This window comes from Cervus canadensis, chromosome 21 (assembly GCF_019320065.1).
Source record: "Cervus canadensis isolate Bull #8, Minnesota chromosome 21, ASM1932006v1, whole genome shotgun sequence".
Taxonomy (NCBI): Eukaryota; Metazoa; Chordata; class Mammalia; order Artiodactyla; family Cervidae; genus Cervus; species Cervus canadensis.
Genome location: NC_057406.1, coordinates 10756186 through 10780943, shown reverse-complemented (window position 1 = coordinate 10780943; position 24758 = coordinate 10756186). Strand labels below are relative to the sequence as shown.

At 57.7% G+C, this 24758-nt stretch overlaps 2 protein-coding genes across 2 annotated transcripts; one reads left to right on the top strand and one right to left on the bottom strand.

The window, feature by feature from the left end:
- On the top strand, positions 1–17741 carry IL17RA (interleukin 17 receptor A). The gene is made up of 13 exons (XM_043440784.1): positions 1–318; positions 6691–6715; positions 7294–7440; positions 8131–8243; positions 9358–9484; positions 11118–11165; positions 11311–11474; positions 12113–12196; positions 12448–12532; positions 13199–13210; positions 13483–13584; positions 14653–14694; positions 15209–17741. Exons 1-13 carry the CDS (start codon positions 169–171, stop codon positions 16600–16602), a joined length of 2493 nt encoding a protein of 830 aa, XP_043296719.1. The 5' UTR covers positions 1–168; the 3' UTR covers positions 16603–17741.
- Positions 17742–20705: 2964 nt separating this feature from the next.
- Positions 20706–24758, bottom strand: TMEM121B (transmembrane protein 121B). Its single transcript, XM_043441633.1, has one exon. The coding sequence runs from the start codon at positions 24721–24723 to the stop codon at positions 23209–23211; it is 1515 nt and encodes a 504-aa protein (XP_043297568.1). The 5' UTR covers positions 24724–24758; the 3' UTR covers positions 20706–23208.

Here is a 24758-nt window from a genome sequence, read left to right as displayed (position 1 = left end):
AGGACTGTCCCGGCCGAGACCTCCCCTCTGCTAGGCCCGCCCCGGGAAGGGCTAGAAGCCGGAAGCAGGCGCGGGAGAACGACTCGGAACTCAGCCGAGGGGATCCCCGGGGCGCGCCCTTGCTGCGCCCCCAGCCCGGCCGCGAGCCCTCCGCTAAGGGCCGGGGCCATGGGGGCTCCGCGCCGCCGGCCGCGCGTGTTCCCCGGGTCCCCGCCGGGGCCGTCGCTCCTACTCTTCCTCCTGCTCCTGCGCCCGCCGGGCCTCGGTCTCGCCTCCCCGAGGCTCTTGGACCACCCGGCGCCTGTGTGTTCCCAGGAGGTGAGATCGGACGCGTCCCGGGGGGTGGGGGTGGAGGGTAGGGGTAGCCGAGGATGCTGTCGGTCGGGCAGGCGACCAGGGGCCGGGGCCGGAGTCGCGGGGTTTCGGGGGTTCGGAGGCTTGGGCACAAGAGCGGGCCTCCCTGGGCAGGACACGCGGAGCGTCAGGAGTTGCGCTGCGAGCCAGGGAAGAGACGGAGTTTGCTGGGAAAGATCGCGCAGCGCGGGTTGCACAACCTGGGCAGGAGTCCCGGCGGCGCCTCCGGGGGGAGCCCGAAACTCGGGGAAGGACTTGGGGGAGGCGCGCCGGCCGGAGGCAGGGCCTAAGGAGGGCGAGGCGGGACCGGACCCGGTGCCAACCCCGGGAGACCACCCCTCCTCCCCCCGAGCCGGCGCCCAGGGTACCCCGCGGCCGCAGCGTCTGGCGCACGAGCCCGGGGTCTGTGGGGCAGCTTCCGGGGAGAGTTGTAAGGGCAGCCCGATGACCCCTCCGGGCGAGCGCTGGGCACCGCGCAGACCTTCCAGAGGGCGCCCCCTCCGGCCGCCACTGCCCGCCCGCGTCTAGAGTCCCGCGGGGCCGTAGGCACCCGTCAGTTGCCCGCTGTGCCCACAGGAAGCGACTCGCCCACGCCCACCGCTGGGTAGTGGCCTTGGGGTGGAGGCCCGTCTTAAGGGAAAAGAGACAGATGGTGCTGGCCGCGCGCTGCCCTCTCCCGCCGCTCCTCGGCCCCCTCCCCTTCACCTCTGACCCTAAGAAATGACATTCCTTATCTGAGTCAGAGGATGTGGAACAACCAAAAGGGTATTTCTCCCTATCTAATGTTGCAGAGGATTCATAAGAGGGTGAAAGGTCAGTGACTGTTTAGCAGAATCTCTCTTTTAAAAAAAAAAGCATGAATGATGTTGGGAAAGGTCCTTGTGACCCCCTACTCCTGGGCAGAGCAGGGGACCCGCTCAGCAGGTCCTACTTGGGGACTCTGCTGTCTGGGACTCAGTTCATTTTTAGATGGCCTTTTGCTGGCCACCTGCAAAATACAAGGTCCTGAAACAACAAAGACACACCCGCTGATAACCGGATGTTGGGGCAGTAAATCACAGAAGTCAGCCAGGAGCGATGGAGTTCCAGGGAACAGAGAAGCTCCTGATGCCCAGGTGCCCTTCCTGCAGAGAGGGCACTTGGGCAGCCCTCCAAGAAAGAGTCTGGAGCATTCCAAGAGGGGGAGGCCAAGGCCCGAGGGTGGGCCGGATGAAGAGTGGGAGGTCTGTGTGGCAGGAAAGTGGGAGAAGCAGCTACAAATGAGGGAGGGTCTCCACTGAGCTGGGCTGAAAGGGCTTGGCCTCAGTTGCTCACCCGGAGAAGGGGCTTGGCTTAATGTGGGGGAGGGGGCTGGAGAGGGACCCTGGGCAGTTTGTCTACACCTGCCAGGCTCTGCCTTCCCTCTGCCTCCTGTACATCTGGCCAGAGAACAGGACCCCACTGCCAGCTGGCTCCCCTGAAAAGAGAGGGGTTAGGCCCCCCAGATTTCTGTCCCTTCACTGGCGCTTCCATGAATGGAGCACCACTTAGTGACTTGACCTCAGAGGACCTGGCTTCGCAGCCTGACTTCACCACCTACAGCCCAGTGCCATAAGCACAGGCCGTGGGGGCTGACAGATGTTTGTGGACTGAAAAGAGGAAGGGGAGGGTGAGCAGGTGAATGACAACCAGCACTGCCCAAGAAGCAGCGATGGGTGGAGAAACCAACAGCTGATGCCAGCTGCTCGGAGTTAGCCAGGGAGCTGGTGCTCCTCAGCAAAAGAAGCCCGCCCGCCACAACCTGAGAGTAGCCCCCTACTCACCACGACTGGAGAAAGCCAGCTCATAGCAACAAAGACCCGGCGCAACCAAAAATAAATAAATTAAAAAATTTTTAATATGTATTTTTTTTTAAGTGGTGAGGGGGTGATGGTACCTACCTCATAGAACTGTTGTAGATTCAATGAGATCTCCATACAAAGTGCTAATGATGCCTGGCCCAGGAGAGCTCAGGGAACACTGGCCACTACCACCTACCACCATCTTCATCATCGTGAGCGTCCCCTTCTGGGTTTCTGCAGGAGGTCTGATGTGGTGCTGTCCATAAGCTCATAAACAGTGTTCTGGTCCTGTTGTTGTTCCATCGCTCAGTTGTGTCCAACTCCAGGCTTCCCTGTCCTTCACTATCCGCCAGAGCTTGCTCAAACTCATGTCCATTGAGTCGGTGATGCCATCCAACTATCTTACCCTCTGTCATCCCCTTCTCCTGCCCTCACTCTTTCCCAGCATCAGGGTGTTTTCCCATGAGTCGGCTCTTCACATCAGGTGGCCAAAGTATTGGAGCTTCAGCCTCCAATGAGTATTCAGGACTGATTTCTTTTAGGATTGACTGGTTGGATCTCCTTGCAGTCCAAGGGACTCTTTTTTTTTTTTTTTTATTAGTTGGAGGCTAATCACTTCACAACATTTCAGTGGGTTTTGTCATACATTGATATGAATCAGCCATAGAGTTACACGTATTCCCCATCCCGATCCCCCCTCCCACCTCCCTCTCCACCCGATTCCTCTGGGTCTTCCCAGTGCACCAGGCCCGAGCACTTGTCTCATGCATCCCACCTGGGCTGGTGATCTGTTTCACCATAGATAATATACATGCTGTTCTTTCGAAAAATCCCACCCTCACCTTCTCCCACAGAGTTCAAAAGTCTGTTCTGTACTCCTGTGTCTCTTTTTCTGTTTGCAATAGGGTTATCGGTTTACCATCTCTAAAAATTTACATATAATGTTAGTAGCTAGTAAATGCTTATCTTTCTGGACTCACTCTGTATTAATGGGCTCCAGTTTCATCCATCTCATTAGAACTGATTCAAATGGATTCTTTTTAACGGCTGAGTAATATTCCATGTTGTATAGGTACCACAGCTTCCTTATCCATTCATCTGCTAATGGGCATCTAGGTTGCTTCCATGTCCTGGCTATTATAAACAGTGCTGCGATGAACATGACTCTTGAGAGTCTTCTCCAACACCACAATTGGAGAAACATCCATTCTTAAGGGCTCAGCTTTCTTTACAGTCCAACTCTCATATCTATACATGACAACTGGAAAAACCATAGCTTTGACTAGACGGACCTTTGTCAGCATAGTAATGTCTCTGCTTTTTAATATGCTGTCTACGTTGGTCATGATCATTTCATGGCTGCAGTCCCATCTGCAGTGATTTTGGAGCCCAAAAAAATGAAGTCTCTCACTGTTTCCCCATCTATTTGCCATGAAGTGATGGGACTGGATGCCATGATCTTTGTTTTCTGAATGCTGAGCTTTAAGTCAGCATTTTCACTCTGTTCTTTCACTTTCATCAAGAGGCTCTTTAGTTCTTCTTCAGTTCAGTTCAGTCGCTCAGTCGTGTCTGACTCTTTGCAACCCCATGAATCACAGCACACCAGGCCTCCCTGTCCATCACCAGCTCCTGCAGTTTACCCAAACTCATGTCCATTGAGTCAGTGATGCCATCCAGCCATCTCATCCTCTGTCGTCCCTTTCTCCTCCTGCCCCCAATCCTTCCCAGCATCAGGGTCTTTTCCAATGAGTCAACTCTTCGCATGAGGTGGCCAAAGTATTGAAGTTTCAGCTTCAACATCAGTCCTTTCAGTGAACACCCAGGACTGATCTCCTTTAGGATGGACTGGTTGGATCTCCTTGCAGTCCAAGGGACTCTCAAGAGTCTTCTCCAACACCACAGTTCAAAAGCATCCATTCTTCAGCACTCAGCTTTCTTCACAGTCCAACTCTCACATCCATACATGACCACTGGAAAAACCATAGCCTTGACTAGGCGGACTTTTGTTGGCAAAGTAATGTCTCTGCTTTTTAATATTCTGTCTAGGTTGGTCATAACTCTCCTTCCAAGGAGTAAGCGTCTTTTAATTTCTTGGCTGCAGTCACCATCTGCAGTGATTTTGGAGCCCCAAAAAATAAAGTCTGACACCGTTTCCACTGTTTCCCCATCTATTTCCCATGAAGTAATGGGACCAGATGCCGTGATCTTAGTTTTCTGAATGTTGAGCTTTAAGCCAACTTTTTCACTCTCCTCTTTCACTTTCATCAAGAGGCTTTTTGGTTCCTCTTCACTTTCTGTCATAAGGGTGGTGTCATCTGCATATCTGAGGTTATTGATATTTCTCCCAGCAATCTTGATTCCAGCTTGTGCTTCATCCAGCCCAGCATTTCTCATGATGTACTCTGCATATAAGTTAAATAATCAGGGTGACAATATACAGCCTTGACATACTCCTTTCCCAATTTGGAACCAGTCTGTTGTTCCAAGTCCAGTTCTAACTGTTGTTTCTTGACCTGCATACAGATTTTCAGGAGGTAGGTAAGGGGATCTGATATTCCTATCTCTGAGAATTTTCCAGTTTGTTGTGATCCACACAGTCAAAGGCTTTGGTCTAGTCAATAAAGCAGAATTAGATGTTTTTCTGGAACTCTCTTGCTTTCTCTGTGATCCAGTGAATGTTGGCTATTTGATCTCTGGTTCCTCTGCTTTTTCTAAATCCAGTTTGAATATCTGGATGTTCATGGTTCAGGTACTGTTGAAACCTGACTTGGAGAATTTTGCTAGTGGGTGAGATGAGTGCAACTGGAAATATAGTTAATCATATTATTTCTCTTGAATTGACCCTCTAAATATTCACATATTGTTTCTCCTATTTCTCCTTATTTTTGTTCTAAATTTGGAGAAATTTCCTGAATTTTATAGCCTAGTTTTTCTATGGATTTTTTTTATTTTCAAGGTTCAATTTTTTATTTTTAACTGAAGGATAATTGCTTTACAATCTTGTGTTGGTTTCTGCCAAATATCAACATGAATCAGCATTGGTATACAGGTGTCCCCTCCCTCTTGAAACTCTCTCCCACCTTCCCCCCCCCACTCAGTTCAGTTCAGCTCAGTCACTCAGTCGTGTCTGACTCTTTGTGACCCCATGAACCGCAGCACACCAGGCCTCCCTGTCCATCACCAACTCCCGCAGTTTACCCAAACTCATGTCCATTGAGTCTGTGATGCCATCCAACCATCTCATCCTCTGTCGTCCCCTTCTCCTCCCACCCTCAATCTTTCCCAGCATCAGGGTCTTTTCAAATGAGTCAGCTCTCCGCATCAGGTGGCCAAAGTATTGGAGTTTCAGCTTCAGCATCAGTCCTTTCAATCAATATTCAGGACTGATCTCCTTTAGGATGGACTGGTTTGATCTCCTTGCAGTCCAAGGGACTCTCAAGAGTCTTTTCCAACACCACAGTTCAAAAGCATCAATTCTTCGGCACTCAGCTTTCTTTATAGTCCAACTCTCACATCCATATATGACTGCTGGAAAAGCCATAGCTTTGACTAGATGGACCTTTCTTGGCAGAGTAATGTCTCTGCTTTTTAATATGCTGTCTAGGTTGGTCATAGCTTTTCTTCCAAGGAGCAAGCGTCTTTTAATTTCTTGGCTGCAGTCACCATCTGCAGTGATTTTGGAGCCCCAAAAAATAAAGTCTGACACTGTTTCCACTGTTTCCCCATCTATTTCCCATGAAGTGATGGGACCGGATGCCATGATCTTAGTTTTCTGAATGTTGAGTTTTAAGCTAACTTTTTCACTCTCCTCTTTCACTTTCATCAAGAGGCTCTTTAGTTCTTCTTCACTTTGAAGGTTCGTTTTTATTTCTGCTTGTTCATTTTTCCATAGTACCCTGTCCCTGTCATATGAATACAGTGTCCTCTCTTATTTCTTTGAGACAGTTGTAATTTTAATTTATCCTGCTCCCAGCATCATCATATTTCCTCCAAGAGCATTCTTTTAAGTTGAAGATTTTTTTTAACCTATCTTCATACTGGTTCATAATCTGGTACTGGTTGGTTGTCTGAAAATATTCAAGCCTGAGGTTCTAAAAGCTGATTGGATGCCCTGTGGAACAGGGTGTGTGGATTAATGCTGGACTCACCATAGAGGTCAGGCTGGTGGTGACCGTGGCCTCCCAGATGTGGAAATCTGGAGGTCTTGTCTCTGGCTTGGCTGCCAGCATCCTGAGCTCAGGGCAGGAAACGAGGTTCAGATGACGTCCAGCTCCTAAAGCCACTGAGAAAACAACAGTTCCTTTTGCCATGTATTGTGCCCACTTCTCGCCCGGCATCTCCTCAGTTGTCAGGAGAGCAAAGTAAGCGGGGAATATGGTCCCCCCAGGAGTGGCCCCAAAAGTGAGAGGGAAGGTGCCTGTGTTTCAATTTTGAGTGTGAACCCGGGGACACCGAAGCCCGGCTGGCAGATCTGAGTTCTTTCTCAGCTGTAATTACCTGCTTCTCTATTCCGCAGGGGCTGAACTGCACAGTCAAGAACAGTAAGTCATGTTTTTTCCTTTTCTTGAGTTGCCCTGATGCGGCGCTGACCCCATACTGAGTTGACAAGGGACCCAGTCCCCAGTGGGAGGAGCCCTAAGACTCGGGGCTGTTCCTGTCATCAGGGTTTTGGAAGAATTCTCTGGGGCGCTGCAGTACGACCTGGTGAGTCTGCAGTATGACCCTTTAGCCAGAGCTATCACCCGGCAGTGTGCAATACCTGGGGTGGGATCTTGTTTTGTGTTTTAATTCAAGGAGGAGGCACACCGTTCAGAAGTCCGTGCTCATTAGGGACCCAACACATAAAAACAGAGCAACTCTTACAACTGCCCCCTGTCTCCCGCCCACTTCCAACCACTGCTTCATCTCAAAGCCACAGGCGTGCTTTGTCATCTCTCCTGTAATGTCAGAGCTTTGCCATGACCCCCGAAGGGCATCAAGAGAGCTGTGAGCCCAGTTTTGGTCTTGGGGTCACGGCCTGACTGTGAAGACTCCTGGACCCCGCCAGGCATCCTCTTTGGGCTGCATCTCTGTCCCTTAGAGCCCACAAGCCTCTGATTTCTGCCTCTCCTGCTCCCAGGTACCTGCCTGGACGACAGCTGGATCCATCCTCGGAACCTCACCCCCTCATCCCCCAAAAACGTGCAGACCCAGCTGCACTTCGCCAGCACGCAGCAAGGACACCTGCTTCCCGTGGTTCACATCGAGTGGACACTGCAGACCGATGGTGAGTGGGCGTTCCGGGTGCTGCCCACCTCTGGGTGGGTCCACAGACTGGGCCTCCCAGCCCTCCCACCAGACTCAGAATTGGGCTCCCGGCCCTGTGCTCAGACATAAGGGCCAGTTCAGAGAAAGGACCCGTCAGTTCAGGCAGTGAGTCCTTTTTCAGAGTTCTAGATGTTAACCCACCATCCTCCACGGAAGGCCTTTCTTCAGCCCCAAATCTTCATCACCCTGGAAAACACGTCTGATCATGAACCGTCTGACTGCAGGCTGGCCCTTCTGACAGCACCCCACCCCACCCCAGCCTCTTGGGGGTGGAGCTGTGTGCACTCCTGGGAAAAGTGGGTGATGAGGGTGCCCAGGCCTGTGGATGGCCGGGTGAGTCCCTTGCTGAGGCTCCTGCTACGTCCTCAAGGTCGAGGACCCCCCTCTGACACCCACAGTCAGTGTCCCCAGCAGCCTAGCCACAAATTTGCAAAGCTTTCACTTTTGGCCCAGGGTAAAACATCCTCGTCCCTCTCTAGCAAGGGGTAGCTGCCCAGAGGCAGCAGCTAACCCAGCCCAGAGGGAGCTGGAAGGAGCAGGAAGCAGGGGATAGACGGCACGCATAGCGGACAGGAAATGACCCCCCCCACCCCCCGGCAGCTAGCCATCCTTGGTCTCACCTGTGCTCCTCTCCTCCCTCGACCCCCAGCCAGCGTCCTCTACCTGGAGGGGGCGGAGCTGTCCATCCTGCAGCTGAACACCAACGAGCGTCTGTGTGTCAGGTTTGAGTTTCTGACCACACTGAGGCATCATTACAAGCGGGTAAGAGTCCCACCAGGGTGGGCAGTGGTGACTGTGGGGAGTGGTGTGCGCACACATACCTACATGCACACACACGCATGCACCCCGCTCTTCCGCCCAATCTCATGTCACGGCTTGTTTTTGGGAAGGCGGCTTCCTTGGCCAGCGTCTGCCATCGGCCAGGGTCTCCTCCAGGAGGAGGGGCTCTGCCCAGTGCGGAGCAGCCATGGTTTCCAGCGCAGTTTCTGGTCCTTCTACTGCTCAGAGCCAGAATGGGTTCGTGTTTAGCTTGGTCAAAGCGCTGATTCCCAGTGTGTAGTCCCAAGCCCGGCAGCAACACCTGGGGATTGCTAGAAATGCAGGTTCCAGGTACCCCCCCAGACCTCCTGAACCAGAGGCTGGAGTGTTCAAATGGCAGCAGTTGGTGGTGACAAGCCGTCCAGCTGATCCTGACGCAGGCTCATCTCAATTCTGCCGATTTATGACTGAGAAGTGGCCACAGGCAGAGCTCCCAGTAACACAAGCAGCAAAGACAGATCCCCTGTCCTGTGTTTAGTGAGGATGGGACCCCCAAACTACTGCTTGGAGGATGGAGAGGACCAGGGACCCAAAGCGGTCCACCAGGGAAGCTGGAGTCAGTGCATCTCAGAAAAAATTTGAGCGACAAACTTTTTTGTTTGTTGGCCAGAAAAAGTTTGAGCAACAACGACGCTGTCAGGCCCAGGGGGTGGACGGGCGACCTTGTAGCCTCCCACTGTATATTCATGCTCCAGAGACCCTGCTTTCCCTTCCACGGGGCAGAGCCACGTAACAAGTGGTCTTTAGCTGCCCCTGGGTCCCAGCAGCCTGCAGCCCTGGAGTTGGAGAGGGCTGATGGGGGAGGGGTACCTTCAACCTCCCCCACATTCTCTTGCCTTTGGCCCTGCTGTCTCCTGATGAGGCCAGAGCCAGGTGTTTTTAAACAGGCAGGAAGACCAGAAGAAATACAGAACAGGGTCACAATGCCTCTGACTTGGGAGCTTGCGCCATGGTTGTTCTCTCCCTGTATTGATGGATCCTTCAGGGGCAGGTGGAGAGATCTTTGGGCTCAGGTAAGAGCTGTGACCGTTTGACCTCCCCTCCTCCTGTCTCCTAGTGGCGATTTGCCTTCAACCACTTCGTGGTAGAACCCGGAGAGGAGTACGAGGTGACCGTCCACCACCTGCCTAAGCCCATCCCTGACGGGGACCCAAACCACCAATCCAGAAACTTCCTGGTGCCCGGTAAGAGCACCCCCCAGCCTGCCCTTCACCTCTCGCTCTGTGGTCAGCCTGTGGAACCCACGGGACAAACAGGTACAGGAGCGGGGCTCCTTGGTGATGGGCTGCAACCTCCACTCCCTAAGGTGGAGTCCATTCTCTGTGGCACCAACTTAGTGTTGGCCCAAGACCCCAGCAGTTTTATGGGAACCGAGTCCTTCATCTGGCATTTCCTGCCCAGAAAGTGTCGGGAAGACAGTCCTCTCATGAGAGAGCTGTGGCCTCACTCCCCACCCCATCCCGGCCCTGGCTCCTCACTCTTGCCATGTCCCACCTGCATGTATCTGGCACCAGTCCCTCTTCCCCTGCTCCCTCCTCCTGAGAGGCTTGCCAGGCTCATCTTCCAAAACAGCATTTGATGCATCTGCACCTCCGGGTTCATCTCTGTCCTCCCCGGAGTCTCTGCCACAGTCCGCCTTTCTCATTGTCTGGAGCCAAGAGCACCTGAATGCCCAGCCCCTGGAGGACATGGCCTGGGCCTTACACCAACCTGGACAGCCTCCAGACCTTTGTGAATGGCCCTGTGTGTGGGAGGCGATTGGGAAATGCTTGCTGAGGCCATCCACATTGCTGGAGCACCCCTTGCACACACAAAACATGCACACACATGCACCCATGTATACACAGATATGTACATGTGCATGAAATTCACTCACGTACACACATGCACACAGACGTGTGTGTGTGCGCGCGCATGTGCACACACATGTGCATGCATGTTCTGCTCACCCAGCTTTGTTTCCCCTTTTATGTCACTCCCCATTCCTAACATGCCAGCATCTTGACATAGTCGTGACATGATATCACAGTTTCCTTCTATGGTCCCTCCAGCTGGAATGGCATCCCCGGAGGGCAGGGACTTTGTCTCACTCCTGGCTATATCTCCCAGGCCTCACACAGCACCTGGCATGTACTAGGGGCTCCATAAGTATTTGTCAAATGAATGACACTCCCGGATGCCCCTCCTAGCCCCCCATCCCTAAAGCGGACTGACTCAGCCCCTGTCGCTCACAGTGATTCACGCCTGTCATGTCTTCTTAAACCAATAAAAATGCTGCAGTCAAGGAAATGGGGGGCCAAGAAGCCGTCTCCGGGGGAGCGGTCCTCACAGGGTCCCTGGGTGGGCAGGGCCATGGAATCACCTGGGAACTTGTCAGAAATGCAGCTTCCCAGGCCCACTCCAGATGGGGCTGAACCCAAGAATCCCATGAGCACATGTGGAAGTTGGGGAAACGTCACCATTTGCCGAGAGGGACAAAGCCCATCTCCCCTGAAGGGCAGAAGCAGGTCCAGGGAGGGAGCCCCCAGAGAGGGGGAACAGGAGTAGACCAGGACCCCTCAGTCCCAGAGCAAGTCTAGGGAGGGGGCTTCTGCCTGGATCTGGAAGTTTCTGGAGGGATGAGTGGTGAGATGGCCAGGGACGCCCCAGGCCTAGGGCCTCTGACCCATGGCAGCGTCCATTCTGGGGCTCCTCTGAAGGGGCCACCTTTGGACAGGCTCCCAGAAAGCAGACGGTTGTTACCTCTGGCGTTGGAGGTTCTGTAAGACGAGCTCTCCAAGGCAGGGGCTGACGGTTGCACTTCTCCCCGGTCCGCAGACTGCGATGACCCCAGGATGAAGGACACCACGCCATGCGTGAGCTCAGGTAACCGTGGGGGCGACCGTGTGGGAGCTTTACTTGGGTCACACACACATGCACGCAGATACACAAGCATGCACACGTGCAAGCACACTCGGCCCCCCCCACCCCCCGGCCTCGACTCCCGGTCACATTGTGCCCCATGGGATAGGCAGCCTGTGGGACCCCAACATCACCGTGGAGACCCTCGAGGCCCACCAGCTGCGGCTGAGCTTCACCCCATGGAACGAGTCCACCAGTTACCAGGTCCTGCTGCATAGCTTCCTGCCCGCGGAGAACCAGAGCTGCTTCCGACATGTCGTCGACCTGCCCGTGGTAACTGCCCTCCCTGCCGCTTTCCTAACCCATCAGCCTGGCTCAGAGCACCCTCTCCACCCTCGAGGGCCAGGCGCTCGGGCTGGGTTTAGAGCATGTGACCTCCTTTCCTGTGTGTGCAGAAGTGAAGCTGGTGTGCAGTTGGAGAGTGGCTGGCGTGAGGGGGGTGTGTGGCTGGTGTGTAGATGATGTGTGGCTGGTGTGTGACTGGCATGTGGCTGGTGTGCAGTTGGAGTGTGGCTGGTGTGTGGCTGCGTGTGGCTGGTATGCAGTTGCTCTTGCAGCTGACAGGAGCACCCAGCCCTCTGTCCTCCTCTCCCCCACATTCTCCTGGTCCTCTTTCTGCTTCGTTAATTTCATGATTGCAAAGAGGATTTGAAGACTGTACAATGTGGGCATGAGGACAAGTGGGGGGGTCAAGGTAGGGAGTAAGATGGAGCCAGGGTGGGGCCGCTGCAGGACACACGCGTCTATCCCTTGATCCCCGGTGGCCCGGGCGTCTGATGCGGTCCTGGGGATGCAGTCCTGGAGACGGCCGCTCCTCCTGGAGCCAGACCTGCAGCCCTTCTCCCCAGGAAGGGGGCCCCCGGGGCGCATCCCAGCCGGGGCCGGGGCCTCACCGTCCCTCCGCCCTGCAGTCCTCACAGGAAGCCGCCCAGCAGCGCTGCCACATCACGGTCACCCTGCCGGACTCCAGCTGGTGCTGCCGGCACCATGTGCAGGTGGGGAGCAGGGTGGGCCGGGGTGGGCGAAGGGCAGGGAGGCAGCTTGGGGGTCATGCTCCCCTGGACCCAGCACCACTACCGCCTGGGGATTTCCTGCCCAGCCACCAGCCTCACCCAGGCAAGGTCCTCTGCCCCCTCCCACTGACGGGCCACCTGCCTGGCAGCCATGGAGACATCCTGGAGGGGCCGGTGGGTTCTTGGTGGGCCTGTGTCCCCCCAGCCTCTCCTCCCCACGTTCTGCCTCGCAGATCCAGCCCTTCTTCAGCAGCTGCCTCAACGACTGCCTCCGACACTCGGTGTCCGTGCCCTGCCCAGAGGTCCCGCAAACCCCAGGTGGGACTCACAGCTGCCAGGAGTCACATGGAAGGAGGGTGGGCGAAGGTCAGCAGCCCAAACTTCACTGTGACCTGGTCCAGGGGGGCAAGGGGCAGTTGTCCAGGCCTGTGTCGTGCGGCCTTAGAGAGAGACTCCAGATTGGACTCCTCGCTGACTTTCGTTAGCTGTGTGACCTTGGGAAAAGCACTGAGCCTTTCGGATCTTCAATTTCTGTGACTGGAAAATTGGGGACTCTTTATTGTCATAGTTACAGTTAACACCATGTACTGAGTGAGCAAAGTGCTCTAACATGTCTGCTTTTAGTTCTCACAAACTCTTGAGTCATGGTACTATCTGACTAGTACTGTGTACTAGGTACTACACACTATAGTACTGTGGACTGTGCATTATAGTATAGGTACTGTGTACTAAGTGCTAAGCTCTATGTGCTGGGCACTATGCACTATAGTACTATGTGCTATGTACTAAGTACTGGGTACTATGCACCATAGTATAGATCCTGTGTACTATATAGTACTAAGTATATTTTACTGTGTACTATGTACTATGCAGTAAGTATTACATACTTGGTTCTGGGTACTATATACTATGTACTAAATGTGTACTATGTACTGTGCACTATGACTGCTGACAACTGAAAGTCTATCCCTGTTCTCCTTACAGACGCTGCTGAAGGTAAGGCTGACTCCTTCAAGGCTGAGGTGCCTCAGGGGCCACGGAGAGGTCCCTGCCTAGCGTGGTGTGGGGTCAGGCTGCACAAGGAGACAGCCCAGGGGAGCAGCCCGGGGTGGGCAGTGGACGGGGCCCCAGGGCTGGCACAGCAGAGAGGACACCTGGGGTGGGCAGTGGGCAGGGCGCCAGGGCTGGCACAGCAGAGAAGACTCCCGAGGTGGGCAGTGGGCAGGGCCCCAGGGTGTCATACCACTCACACCACCCTCCCGCCACAGACCACATGCCCCTGTGGGTGTCTGCGTTCATCACAGGCCTCTCCATCCTGCTCGTGGGCTCCGTCATCCTGCTGATCCTCTGCATGACCTGGCGACTACCAGGTAAGGGCAGGGCTGCAGCCCACCTGAGGTTTCCGGTCTCCCCCTCCCTCTTCCCAGACCCTTCTCCCCACGCCAGCCCTAAGTCTGTGCTCAGGACCCCGCACCCCCAGCCCTGCAGGCTGTTAATAAGTATCAGTCCCCCACCCCGGGCCCACTCTGGCCATGTTCCAAGCAGGAGGGAACATGGATCTCCGGGGTGGGGCTTGGCCTCTTCCTGCCCCTCCATGACCCTGATCTGGGTGGCTGTTCCCTCTGTGACCACGATTGGTGCAGGGGAAAATCACCAAGCCAGGCGTGAGGCCTGTCGAGAGGGTCCTTCCCCAGATGGTCCCTGGGAGGGTCCAGCATCCGGGTCCTTCCAGGAGTCGGGAGGCTGTTCTTGAGCCACACATCTGACCTTTTCCTGAAGCGCCCACTCCTTAGGGCGAGGGAAGGAAGGACCTCATGGTTCTTGGGAGCAGCCCAAAGGTGGGGGTTGAAGAAGTCAGGTGCCAAATGCCCTCTTGGCCTCTGTGTGGCTCCAGGGAGTCAGCCCCACACCATGGGGTCCCTCACTGGGTCCAGGAGGGGAGGTCACCTAAGGACATTGGATCCCTGCATCACCTTCAGAATACAAAGATGCCGCAAAGGGTCTGGGGTCACCACTTCCAGAGATGTCTCGGAAGGCATGTGCCTCCTGCAAGGACAGGTCTGGGGAATGGGCTTTCCTTGAAAGGGGAGTCTGCTTGGGGGCGGCCACTCAGGTTGTAACCTCCTAGGCACCATTCTGGGGGCCCCAGCCCAGTCAGTAGTGCTGAATACTTGTGACCCAGCTGGTGGGTATGTTGGATGAGCCGGGCACTTAACCCACAGACCCATTTCACAGAGGAAGAAACCGAGCTTCAGAGACATCGGTACCTCCCCCAGGTCACACAGCAGTCATAGGAGATGCGGTCTCCCCTCCAAGGCCCAGAGCAGCTAGGAGGTGCTCCTCAGCCCCTCCCGTGGTCGGGAGACGGTCTTGTAAAACCTGTGCTGCCTGCACGGACACTTGTGGAGCAGTCCTTCTGGCCTTTCCTTTCCTTTCAGGGTTCCGTCAAGGAAAACATGAAGATGGCACCAAAGACACAGGTGGGCACTCCTGGTTTGGGCGGCCTAGCTTTAGGGGGAGGCTGTTCACATTGGCCTGGAGGAGCTCCCGGGTCAGTTCCTGTCCCTCGGGAGACTTCACCTGCTGGGGACCCACCTCTAGCCCCAGATGGAGGGACCTCAAGTAGCAGGGGGGCTGGGCTCAAGGCTAATCCCTGAACAAGAAAGGAAGGTCAGGGCCCCTGGAGAGCAGCTGTGTCCATGCCAGAGATAGGCCTTGGTGTCTTGAAGAAAAGCTAATTCTAACTAATGTGCAGGGTGCAGGCCAGGTAGGAAAGTGAGAGACACTCTTTTCCTTGAAGGCACAGGCTATTTTCCAGGCAGCCAGTGCAGCCTGGCAACTGCCTCAGGCATCTTCTGGGGTCTTAGCTGCATTTCTTGGGCTCGGGAGCCAAACTCAGCCTGTTTAATGTCCCTCACCAGCCGGCCAGGCCTGTGATGTGTGGTCAGCACTGAAACGCCTGAAACCACATCCTGGTTTCCTTATTTCCCCCAGAGATCCTGCCCACCGCCATCAGCCTGAGCCCCCCGCCCCTGAAGCCCAGGAAGGTCTGGATCGTCTACTCTGCAGACCACCCCCTCTACGTGGACGTGGTCCTCAAGTTCGCCCAGTTCCTGCTCACCGTGTGTGGCACCGAAGTGGCCCTGGACCTGCTGGAGGAGCAGGCCATCTCGGAGGTAGGAGTCATGACCTGGGTGGGGCGCCAGAAGCAGGAAGTGGCAGACAGCAACTCCAAGATCGTCGTCCTGTGCTCCCGGGGCACCCGGGCCAAGTGGCAGGCCATGCTTGGCTGGGAGGATGCCGCCGCCGTGCAGCTCCGCTGTGATCGCGGGCAGCCGGCGGGGGACCTGTTCACGGCGGCCATGAACATGATCCTGCCGGACTTCAAGAGGCCGGCCTGCTTCGGTACCTACATCGTCTGCTACTTCAGCGACATCAGCTGCGAGGCGGACGTACCAGACCTGTTCAACATCACCTCCCGCTATGCGCTCATGGACCGGTTCGAGGAGGTCTACTTCCGCATCCAGGACCTGGAGATGTTCGAGCCGGGCCGCATGCACCGCGTGGGGGCGCTAGCGGCCCAGAACTACCTGCAGAGCCCCAGCGGCCGGCAGCTCTGCGAGGCCGTGCAGCGCTTTCGCCGCTGGCAGGCCCAGCGCCCGGACTGGTTCGAACTGGAGAACCTCCGCTCGGCGGACGGCCAGGACCTCCAGTCCCTGGACGAGGAGGCCTTCGAGGAGGAGCCGCTGCCCGGAGGAGGGATCGTCCGGCAGGAGCCGCTGGTGCGGGAGCCCACTTCCCAGGACCACCTGCTGGTGGAGCTGCTCCTCGCCGGGGAAGGAGGGGGCGGCGTGGCACGGCTGGAGCCCCAACCCCGGCCCCCGGGGCAGCCGGCAGCCCCAACGCTCCAGACCATGGTGGTCCCGGTGGACAGGGCCCCTCGGGCTCAGGTAGTGGAGCCCGTCCCACAGGAGGTGGGCAGCGGCGCTGGCCGGCTGGCCCTGGTGGAGGGAGACGAGGCCTGCCCGCTGCTGGGGGGCCAGGGTCCCCGGCGGAACAGCGTCCTCTTCCTCCCCACGGGACGGCTTCCCCCCCCGCAGCAGAGCCCGAGCCTCCAGGATGTGCTCACGCCCCCCGAGGAGGAGCAGCGGCGGTCTGTGCAATCGGACCAGGGCTACATCTCCAGGAGCTCCCCGCAGCCCCCCGACGATGACGACGACGACGGGGAGGGGGTTGGGGAGGAGGACGGGGGGCAGCCGCTGTCCCCCCAGGGCCTGGAGAGCCTGCGCAGCCTCCAGCTGCTGCTCTTCTTCCAGGAGCTTAGCAAGAACCCTGGCCTTGAGCCGGAGGGGCCGCCATTCGGGGCCCTACCCCAGCCGGGGCGGTGAGTGAGCGCGTGTGTGCATGTGTGGGCTTGCGTATGTGAGGCCGAATTTTTAAAGGTAGCCAGCTTGACTGTTGGAGAAGGAAATGGCAACCCACTCCAGTAGTCTTGCCTAGAGAATCCTGTGGACAGCGGAGCCTGGTGGGCTGCCGTCTATGGAGTCGCACGGTCAGAGACGACTGAAGAGACTTAGCATGCATGCATGCATTGGAGAAGGAAATGGCAACCCACTCCAGTATTCTTGCCTGGAGAATCCTGTGGACAGCAGAGCCTGGTGGGCTGCCATCTATGGGGTCACACAGAGTCGGACATGACTGAAGTGACTTAGCAGCAGCTTGACTGTGTCCCCTTAGCTTTTCTTCAGGTGCCCATGTGGTCACCTTCCATCCCTGAGACCCCTTGGCCGATTCCCAGGAGCTAAAGGACAGACGTCTGCCTTTCCTTCCTTCAGCCTTTATCTTGGGTCCAGTATAGCCCTGACCGCCAAGGAGCTGCTCCTCTAGTGAGAGAGTCGGGGCAGCACGCAGGGTGGGGGCAAGACATGGAGGCAGAAGGGGTGCCGGTTGGGGGTGGAGGGCAGTTGGAATCCTGAGTCTGGGGCAGGAGGGCAGTGGGGCGGAGTGTAACCGAGCCTGCTGCGGAAGGTGAGCCCATAGGCCCAACTTGGGGAGGCCTGGGGGCCAGGCTGGGGTTGGGGCATCAGGCCCTGATGCTAAAGGCCGGGGCTTCTTTACCGGGATGCCCTGTTCCCTGCAGAGGAGGCTGTAGATCAGACACACCAGTCATTTTCGGAGAAAGACTGGATAGAAGTGAGTGTCTGAGCCCTGATGACCTCAGCAGGGCCCTCTTCCACTGGCCTTGGTCAGTGGGAGAGCTTTGGCCAAGGATTCTTCCAGGGTTGCGGGCTGAGCCCCTGGGCTATAGCATCCGGGCTCAAGAAGAACAAGGAGCACTCAGCCCTGTGCACGCTGGGGTCGCTCTAGGTTCTCTTTGCCTGAACCCGAGTCCTCTACTGTAGCTTCAAGCACCTGCAAGGAGGAGGGGGTTCTGAAATTCAAGGAGAAATCAGATACCGCGTGTACTCGTGTGCGTGTGTGAAAGTGAGCTTATTGATAAAAGAGTGAATAAATTTTTAAACTCTGATTAGAGTTCCTGGCTGTCACTTTGAGTCACATGTTATAGAGGTCGGGAGGTTCCTGGCTGCAGAGGCCTTTCTCGTGGTGAGGTTGTGCCTGGTAGCAACAGGCTGTTGAGGCCCAGGTCCTGGACAGTGCAAGGTCCACACCAGCCCCGCACAGCAAAGGACCAGGCATGGACGTGCTACAGGCTGACGTCCATGCGCCCCCCCCCTCCCGCCCCACATCCCTTGGTTGACACCTGGTCCCCAGTGTGTGATGGTGTTGGGGAGGGCTTCTGGGAGGAGGGAGGGGGGTTGTGGGGTGGGGTCCCATGGATGGGATAAGTGCCCTTGTAGGAAACGCTACAGAACACTGTCCCCTGCTGCCATGCAAGGACACTGCGAGACGGCTGTCTGTGAATCCGGAATCTCCTGGCACCCTGACCTTGGACTTCCAGCCCTGGTCTGTTTCTGCTATTGATAGTCTGCGCAGTCTCGGGTGTTCCATTCTAGCAGCCAAGCGGACAAAGTCAGAGGAGCCAAGCCTTCCCAGCCTCCAGCCTCCCGGGCACCATCCCCTGATGATGTTGGGTGGGTGTCACTGGGTGCAGATGCCCACGCAGCTTTCCAGGACAATCCCCCCACTTCCAATCATCTCATGCTCAACGTGCAGAGTGTGGTTTCCGTGGCTAGAGCCAGGTGGTGCCTGCGGCAAGGTGTCCCGGCCCTGTGGTCCCAGGCCTGGTCTTGGGAGACACTCTCCGCCTGGGCCACCTTCTCCACAGACCTCAGACTCCTGCTGTGCTGGCCCCTGAGGCCAGACGACCCAGCTGTCACTGTCCACCAGGTCCCTTTCTCGCCATAGTTGCCCTTTTTTTCCTCACGGCTTCACTGAGACACAATTCACAGCTCACACAGTTCACCACGGACCCTGTACAAGTCAAGGCTTTGGGGAGTTTGGAGTTCAGCAACCTTCAGCATAGTCAATTTTGGAACATTTTTCTTCCTCCCCAAAGAAACCCAGCTCCCCTAATCATCACTCCACAACCCCTAACATCCCATCACTGGGTGGTCACTAATCTTTCCATCAGTGGGTGTGCCTGTGTGGACACAGAGGATATAAACAGAGTCAGGAAGATCCCCAGGTAATCGACCCTTGTTCTACCCATGTCCCCGCTTCTTCCCTGGAGCCCCCAGCTTCACACTGGTCTCAGACTAGGTATTGCCCAAATGCCAAGAGCATCAGGTGTGAATAAGGCCAGGTCTCGCTTTCCATGCTATTCTGAACCACGGCTAGTGAAATAATGCCTCACCCAGAAAGGCCCTCTGATAACAAGTGTCCCCTAAGCTGTGACCCCCACGCCTCGGGCCGTCACCAAGCAGAGCGCACAGAAGGGGCTCAAGGATGCAGGAGGGCCCCTGGCCACACAACCCGTGCGGATGTCCACAGCTTTTTCTCTAGGAAAGTGAGAAACAGCTAACAGGTCCTTGGGACGTTGCAGGCCACATTGGTTCTGAACCAGCTTCTCTTTCCTGCTCAGGAAAGTCCTCGGAGGCGCTCAGGTTTTGGAGGGGCTTTTGTCCGTCACTTAAATGTCTACTCAGCAGCTCCTCTGAACGCCTGCTGTGATGGATTTTACTCATTTCCTGCTTATCTTTGCCTCGGGCAGAAGGGAAAGATGCTCACCTTCGAGACTCCAGGGATGTGTCTACCTGCCCCTGCTTTTTAGCCAGAACCAGACGACAAAGGTGGTTTCCGTCTGCAGGCTTTGCTCTCCGCTCCGCAGGAGCAGTCTCCCCTCTCAGGTAAACAAGGGAGGGGCCTTCCTGCACAGACCTGCTCAGTGAGGGCCCCGCCCAGCCCTGCCCATCAGTCAACTTCAGTTGTTCACACCTTAGTGGGAATCAGTATCCTGGCTCCTTCCTCTCCACGGCCTGAGAGGAGAGTCTGCCTGGGCCTGACTGGGGGCCTGCAGGGCTCCCGGGATGTGGCTCCTGCCCCTGCTTTTTAGCCAGACCCAGACGACAACGGAGAATCCAAGTCCAAAGGCTGCCCCAGGCCGCTGGATGTGGTACAGACCCGATTCCCTTGCTGACTGCAGTGCAGCCTCCCGCAGGCAGCTCCATCCTTCTGGGCTCAGGAGCAGAGGAGAAGCTCCACGGAGGGGCCAGGCCCCACGCTCAGTCGACCCCAGGCCTCTGGCTGCAGGACTAGAGCCTCCCGACACGACCTTCCCTCTTGAGCAGCTCAGCCATGAGAAACATAGATTGGTTATCTTACCGCATTTAGGGAGACACGAAGACATGGTCTTTGCTGCCCTGTGACTATTGTACTTGTTACGATCATCCATGTCTTGAGGGAAGGACCGTCTCGGCACATGTCACCCCATTCTCACCTTATAGGCGCTCCTGTCCTGTAAGTAGGGAAGATCCCGCAGGCCAGGTGGGCCTGAGAGGGCGTGGGCAGAGCTGCCTGGGCTTCGAGGCTTGAACAGCTCCAGCCTTCTCTGTGCAGAACTGCGACCATTGTCTTTTTTCTGCACAGACCTGGTGTCCCCTCAGACCGCCCAGCTCTCTATGCTACAAACAGACAAGCACGGCCCCTCCTCTTCCCAAAAACGACTCCTGCTTCTGGCCTGTGCCAGGAGGGCAGAGGACTTAAGAAGTTGGCTTCTCAGCCTTTTCCCCCACTGGCAAGTTCTTCTCAGAAAGAAGAAGCCAAGGACAGGAGCAGGGGCGTCACCCTCAGGCCGAGAGACAGGGGACACGGCCCCGCTGAGGAAGCCCAAGGCCACTTCCGCAAGAGCCTGCCAGCCACCTGAAAGGAAGCAGCCAAGGCGGGCCCAGAATGTGAACAGAGACCCGCAAAGTGATGACAGATGTCACAGTGACATTTAAGAGTTTAGCAGGGAAACCAGGACAGGCACGATCTTAAACCGCACAGGAAGCTTGTCACAAGTCTCAAGTATTTTTTTTTTTTTTATTTTCAGAACAGAAGCTGGTTTTATTTTTAAAAAGAGAAGGAGAGAGAAAAAAAAACGTGATAAATGCCAGCGAGGTGCCACTTCCGTCCTCCAGGCTCCGACTGCCAGCTCTCCGCTCTTCCAGAAGAAACGTGAACTCTGTAGCCGTCTGTACAGAGGGTCTGGGCCAAGCCCTTTCCAAACAGGGATGGAGTCAGAGGCCCGACCCACCCAGCGTTAGAGGCGGCAGCGCGAGTCCAACTCCAGCTTCTCCTCCGTGACCTGCACGGAGGGCGCGGGCCCGGGGACAGGAAATCCCGCCTGCTGGGCCCACCACAGCATCTCCAGCTGGCCCCCCGCACCACAGATGCCCCTAGAAAACAAGAAAAACAAAACTTCCGGGGCATCTCTTGTTGTGAGTGGGGCAAGGGAAGTAAGTAAAAGGACTCCAGAGAAACATGGCAGAAGGAAGGGGCTGAGCCCCTGAGCACAAGTAGTGGCACCGAGTGTCAGGAAGAGGACGTCTGTCCCCGGAGGAACGCGGGCCGGCAGCTGGAACCAGCCGCACCCGCAGTCTCTCGTCAGACGGGGAAGTGCAGCTCATCAGAACCCACCGCAGCCCCCCACCAGCACACCCCACAGTGGGGGGAGTGTCACTCCGCGGGGAGAAAGGGGGTGGGGCGGGGGCCAGCCTGGGCCCTCCATGGCTCAGACGCGGAGAGTAGGTAGCAGAGCAACAGCAAAGCTGGAGAAGAGGGTATGGGAACAGAGGGGCTCCCCCCCAGGGTCTGGGCCCCAGAACTCTTGCCCTCTTCAAAGGGCAAGAAGAGGGCTCCTGGGAGAGGAGAGAAGGCAAAAAAAGGAACAATTTGTTGCAAAATCCAACCAGTTGACCCTGGACCTGGTGGGCGAGGGGCTGGGAGCCCCGACACTGAGTGCAAACATTTTCCTCCCTGCCCCCGCCCCTAGAGCAGGGAGGCTCAGGACATCAGCCCCTCCTGTGTCTCTGCCTTCTGTCAACAAGCCCCCAAAACCATGAAGGGCCCCAAAACATTCTCTGGCCCCCAGCACAGAACAGAGGCCCAGGAAGCAAAAGTGGCCTGTGTGTCGCTGAAGCCAGCCTGTGAGAGTAAAGCCACTGCCCGTGACTTGGGGCACTTGGTCTGGGGTTTATTACACCACACAAAGCTGCCCAAGCACACACAGAGGGGAGATACCTACAAACTCCCCCACCCCATCCTGTCACCCGGTGCGGGAGTGGGTACCCCGGCCTCAGGACTGTGTGTGGGCAGCCCCTGCATATCAGCGGTCACTAGGGAGGGAGGCTGGGTGGGGTGGGGCTTGTCCACCCCTCCAGGCAGTCTACCCTCTCCCTAAGGACTCCCTTGACCAGAGCAGAGGACAAAGTTCACTGCCACCCTTTCTGATCCACGCCAGGCCTCCCAGAAGAAGGGCAGGGGGTGAGAGACGGGTTTCCTACTCCTGTGGGCCCGTAGGTGGCCCAACTCATATCAATCCAGGGACCCCACTGGAGCTATTCTAAGCCAAGACCTGACCCAGCCTGCAACCGGCCTCAGGAAGGATGGGAGCTGTGGGCCCAGAGAGGGGGAGAGACGGAGGGCAGCCAGTGGCTGATCCTCCATAGACCCTGTAATAATACTGGCACCAAACCCTAGCGGGTCCAGTGGCCACGGTGAATGCGATGTCTGAGTCTTTGTCCTTATTTTTTGCAAGCAGCATCAGTGTGTGATGCGACACAAGTGGGAAGCACGGAGGTAGACACGCTCACTCACCCCAGAAAGGGTGCAGTTTGGTCCTTAGAGTATGGACCCCACCCCGCAGCTGAGAGGAGCAGGGTGGGACTGAGGAAGACCCTGGGTGAGCTTCTCCCTCAGAGGAGGGCCACTGGGCAGTCCCCAGGTGCCCAGCTCTGTCTGGGAATCAATTCATGGCCACAGATTCAGGTAGGAATGAGGAGTGTGGGTGGGGAGGACAGGGCCTCCCCAGATCTCCTGCTGATCTCAAGGGGCACAGGGTGGACACAAGGAAACAACATGCGCACACGCGTGCACACACACACACACACACACACACACACACACACAGATTGCATCATCTGGATGAAACACAACAGACACAGCCTGGGAACAGGGGACTCCGGGTCAATTTCAAGCTGTGGGACACTGGCCATCAGCCACAGCCTAAAAGCAGCTGTCCCATCCAGCCTCCTGCCTGGGTCCCCCTCCTCCACTCTCCCCTACAAGGGAGCGGAATCAGAGTGAGGTGGGAGAAGCAATAAGCAGAGGCGCCAGGCTCCTGGAGGCTGGAACTCAGAATGGGTGTGGAGAACAGAGCCAGGCGACTTTCCTCCTTCTTTCAGTAGCTGGCTCCCTCCAAGCAGTCTTGACCCAAAGGGCTCAGAGGGGCAGGTTGGCCCTCAGCCCCGTTAACAGATGATCTAGGCTAGGTGAGGAAAGGTCGGAGGACAGGGAGCTGGGTTTCCCAACCCCAAAGCAAACCCCCAGACCCCTCAATTCTGGGAAGCCACAGCCAGGGTGTTGACATAGCCGTGGGCGCACCCCTCGTCCTCGGAGACGCAGTGGCTCAATTGGGGGGCTCCGGGCGCCGGCGGGGCGGAGGGCGGAGCACCGTAGCCGGACCTGGCCCGACTAGGGGACGCCGGCAGCCCCTGGTCCCAGCAGCCCTCCAGGGCCTCCAGGCCGCGGCAGCCGAGGAAGAAGAGGTTCTTGAGCATGAAGACGGAGAGCGGCTGCTGGTAGCTCAGGGCCAGCAGGCAGCGCAGCGCCAGTAAGGGCGCATCCACCAGGCAGCTGCCCAGGAGGCGCAGGAGACAGCTGCAGCCGCCCGGCCGCGAGGCCCGGACCCGGGGCGAGGCGGCTGCGTGGAGCTCGTAGAGCCAGAGCACCGGCGAGGCGAGCGCGAGGAAGTAGACGGCGAGGAGCAGGTAGCGCAGGTGTGCGGGCAGCGGCGCGCGGCCGTCCAGCATCAGCTCCACCAGCGCGAAGCTGTCCAGCAGGTCCAGGCACGTGCCCAGGAAGCAACCGGCGGCGCGGTGCCGCTGCGGCTGCAGGAGCAGGGGGCCCGCGGAGCCGGGGGCGGCACCCGCCTCGCCGATGGCCCGCACCAGGCAGTAGAGCAGCGGCGCCGAAAGCGCCATGGTGAGGCGGAAGCCCGTAGTGCCGAAGGGCGCGCGCAGTTCGATGAGGTCCAGGATGGACGTGCCCAGGATGAGCACCACCTTGGGCGTGAAGGCGATGGAGTAGATAAGCCAGGCCAGGTAGGCGAAAGCGAACTCGCCGGCCGCCCCGACCGGCCCCGCCGGCCCCGGGCCACTCGCGCCCCCGCGCGCGCCGCGCACCTTGGCGCCCGCAGCCCCGGCGGGGGCGGCCGGCAGGTGCAGGGGCGCGGCGTGCGGGTGATGCGGGTGGTGGGCGTGTGCGCCGCCCCGACGGCTCCGGCTGTTCTTGGCGAAGAAGATGGCCCAGCCCGCCGCCACCACCAGGTCGGTGGCCACCCAGGAGCACCAGTACAGGTCCGTGACGGCGATGAGGTACACGTCCAGCAGGCCGCCTTGGGCCAGCAGCAGCGCCACGGACAGCGCCTGGTAGCCCCAGCGGCAGCCCGAGCCAGAGAAGCAGCCGCGGCGCCCACCCCCGCGGCCCGACCGGGCCCGGCGCCCGCAGCAACCGCAGCACGAACGGCAGGAGGGGCCGGGGCCGGGGCCGCCCGCACCCCCGACGGCCCCGGCCACGGCGCCCGCGCCCAGGTCAGCGGCGGTCATGCTGCGCGCGGAGGTGGGCGTGGAGGCGCGGGAGGCGGCGGGGGTCCCCGGGGGCTCGGCGGACACCAGCGGCCTGCTGATGCTGGCGCTCTCGTCGTCGTCCTCCCGCTCGGCGCCCGCGCTGCTGTCGCTGCCGCCGCCGGTGCCACCGCTGCTGCCCGAGCCGCTCCGGCCGCGCAGGAACCGGGGCTGCCGCCGGGCTGGGGGCGGGGCCGCGCGGGGGGCGCCGGGCGCGGGGCGCATTGTCCTCGGCTCCCTCCCGCCTCCCCGGCCGGAGC